This window comes from Colobus angolensis, unplaced genomic scaffold (genome assembly GCF_000951035.1).
Source record: "Colobus angolensis palliatus isolate OR3802 unplaced genomic scaffold, Cang.pa_1.0 Scaffold166, whole genome shotgun sequence".
Lineage (NCBI taxonomy): Eukaryota > Metazoa > Chordata > Mammalia > Primates > Cercopithecidae > Colobus > Colobus angolensis.
Window position 1 is genome coordinate 1,618,087 of NW_012114777.1, and position 2,329 is coordinate 1,620,415.

Consider the following 2,329-nt stretch of genomic DNA (forward strand, 5'->3'; position numbering starts at 1 on the left):
AGGCCAGGTGTGGTGGCTCATGCCTGTAATTTGGGAGGCCAAGGCAGGTAGATCATTTGAGGTCAGGAGTTCAAAACCAGCCTGACCAAAATGGTGAACCTCATCTCTACTAAAAATACAAAATTAGCCAGGAATGGTGGCACATGCCTGTAATCCCAGCTACTTGGGAGGCTGAGACAAGAGAATCACTTGAACCCAGGAAGCAGAAGTTGCAGTGAGCCATCATCACGCCATCGCACTTCAGCCTGAGCAACAAGAGTGAAATTCCATCTCAAAAAAAAAAAAAAAAAACAAACTGTATGGCTATCTTATCACTTTACCTGCTATATATGCCATAAAATTGTTGTTGTTCATATTATTTATCTAAGATTATAATTTCATATAGAATGTTTTCAAACAATGTTCAGTTGAAACTGAGAGGATCATAGTTTATAGATTTGTTTCTTTGATATGCCATAACATAATATCTGTTTAAACAATGATTAAATATTTATTCTTACAAATACTTGACTTACTACTTCTGTACATTTCTGCAGATATAAGAAATGCCTAGAAATGACAATAAATATGTTAAATGTATTTGGAAATGAAGACTTCAGTTGCCATGGAGACTTAAATATAGATCAACTGAAAATGGATACTCTGTTTAAGAAGCTAAAACAGAAGGTAATTAAAAAATAATTATTTTATCTTAAGGTCTAGATTACATGTGCAAGACGTGCAGGTTTGTTACATAGGTAAATGTGTGCCATGATGGTTTGCTGCACCTGTCAATCCATCACCTATGTATTAAGCCCCGCAGGTGTTAGCTATTAATCTTGATGCTCTCCCTCCTGACCCAAACAGGCCCAGGTGTTTGTTGTTCCCCACCCCAAGTGCATGTGTTCTCATCATTCAGCTCCTACTTATAAGTGAGAAGATGCAGTGTTTGGTTTTTTGTTCCTGAGTTAGTTTGCTGAGGATAACAGCTTCAAGTTCATCCATGTCCCTGCAAGGAGCATGATCTCATTCATTTGTGTGGCTCCACAGTATTCCATGATGTATACATACCACATTTTTTTTATCCTATCATTGATGGACATCTGGGTTGATTCCATGGCTTTACTATTGTGAATAGTGCTGCAATGAACATACAAATAACATGTATCTTTATAATAGGATAATTTATATTCCAACATAAGGTAAGTTTAAATCAGTTTGGGGATTAAAATTATGTAATTTGGGGAAATATTAATGATGGATAAACCCAAATTCAGCCAAAATATGTTTAAGGAGGTTGATTCTGAGCCAATATGGTGACTGTGGCCCTGGATTACTGAATCTCAAGAGCTCTTGAGAATGTTTCATGAGACAGTCAGATTACAGTTTGGTTTTGCACATTTCCAGCAGACAGAAGGTATAGGGAAAATCATAAATCAGTATGACGAAGGCAGACATTGGCTCAGCCTAAAAGTGGGACATCAGAAAGGAGGGGCTAACAAGTCATAGGTGGGTTTTGGGGATTCTTTAGGTGACAATTGGTAAAGAAAATCTGTTGTCTAAAACTGGAAATAGGTAGAAAGGAAGGCCTTAATTAAGATAAGGTGGTTACGGAGGTTAAGGTTCTTATTATGTAGACAAAGCCTCATAGCTGGCAGCCCTCAGAGAAAATAGAGGGTAAAAATATCTTTTCACACTTTAAATGCATCAGGCTCTTAGTTAATCTTCCCTAGATCTGGGAAGACCTAGAAGGGGAGAGACTGGGCTACATTAATGAAGACTTCTTACAGTTGCAATTTCCCCCACAGAAGACAGCTTTGTACGGCCATTTCAATTTCTTGGTCCTGCAACAGTCATTTCAAAATATGTCAAAAATATATATATTTGGGGGTAAAATACTTTGATTTTTTTCAGCTTCTTCTCTCTGTGATGCTGTACCAGAATCACGTTAGAAAGTAAGCCACATCATAAGAGTTAATAAAACCTATCTGATGAGATTTGATAGTTTGAAGGGTGTGATTCCCAGACCCTTTAGATAGAAACTGGGGCAAAAGAATACAAGGTCTTTCTCCTCAATATAAATCTCTCAGTGCTTTAAGCGGTGAAAGATTTTTCATTTAATTTTACAGACTTGATGCTAATAAAAAGGATACTTTAAAATATATATATATATATTCTATACAAAAGACATGTTGTTGATTCTCTTATGTCTTGAACCCTGGCCAGTGATCTGAAACCAAGCAGCCCATGTCTCCAGATCACTAGTATCAAATAAATTTCGGGGTGCAACAGGTTTATTGAGAAATAATTAACACACCATGCAATTCACTCATTTAAAATATATAAGTCA

At 36.7% G+C, this 2,329-nt stretch overlaps 1 protein-coding gene across 1 annotated transcript in view; it reads left to right on the forward strand.

The window, feature by feature from the left end:
* The window catches only part of LOC105508710 (ankyrin repeat domain-containing protein 18B-like), a 67,368-nt gene that overhangs the window by 51,092 nt on the left and 13,947 nt on the right, over positions 1-2,329 (forward strand). The window contains exon 13 of the mRNA XM_011937617.1: positions 537-666. Coding sequence (XP_011793007.1) covers positions 537-666 — 130 coding nt within the window. The remainder of the gene's footprint in view (positions 1-536; positions 667-2,329) is intronic.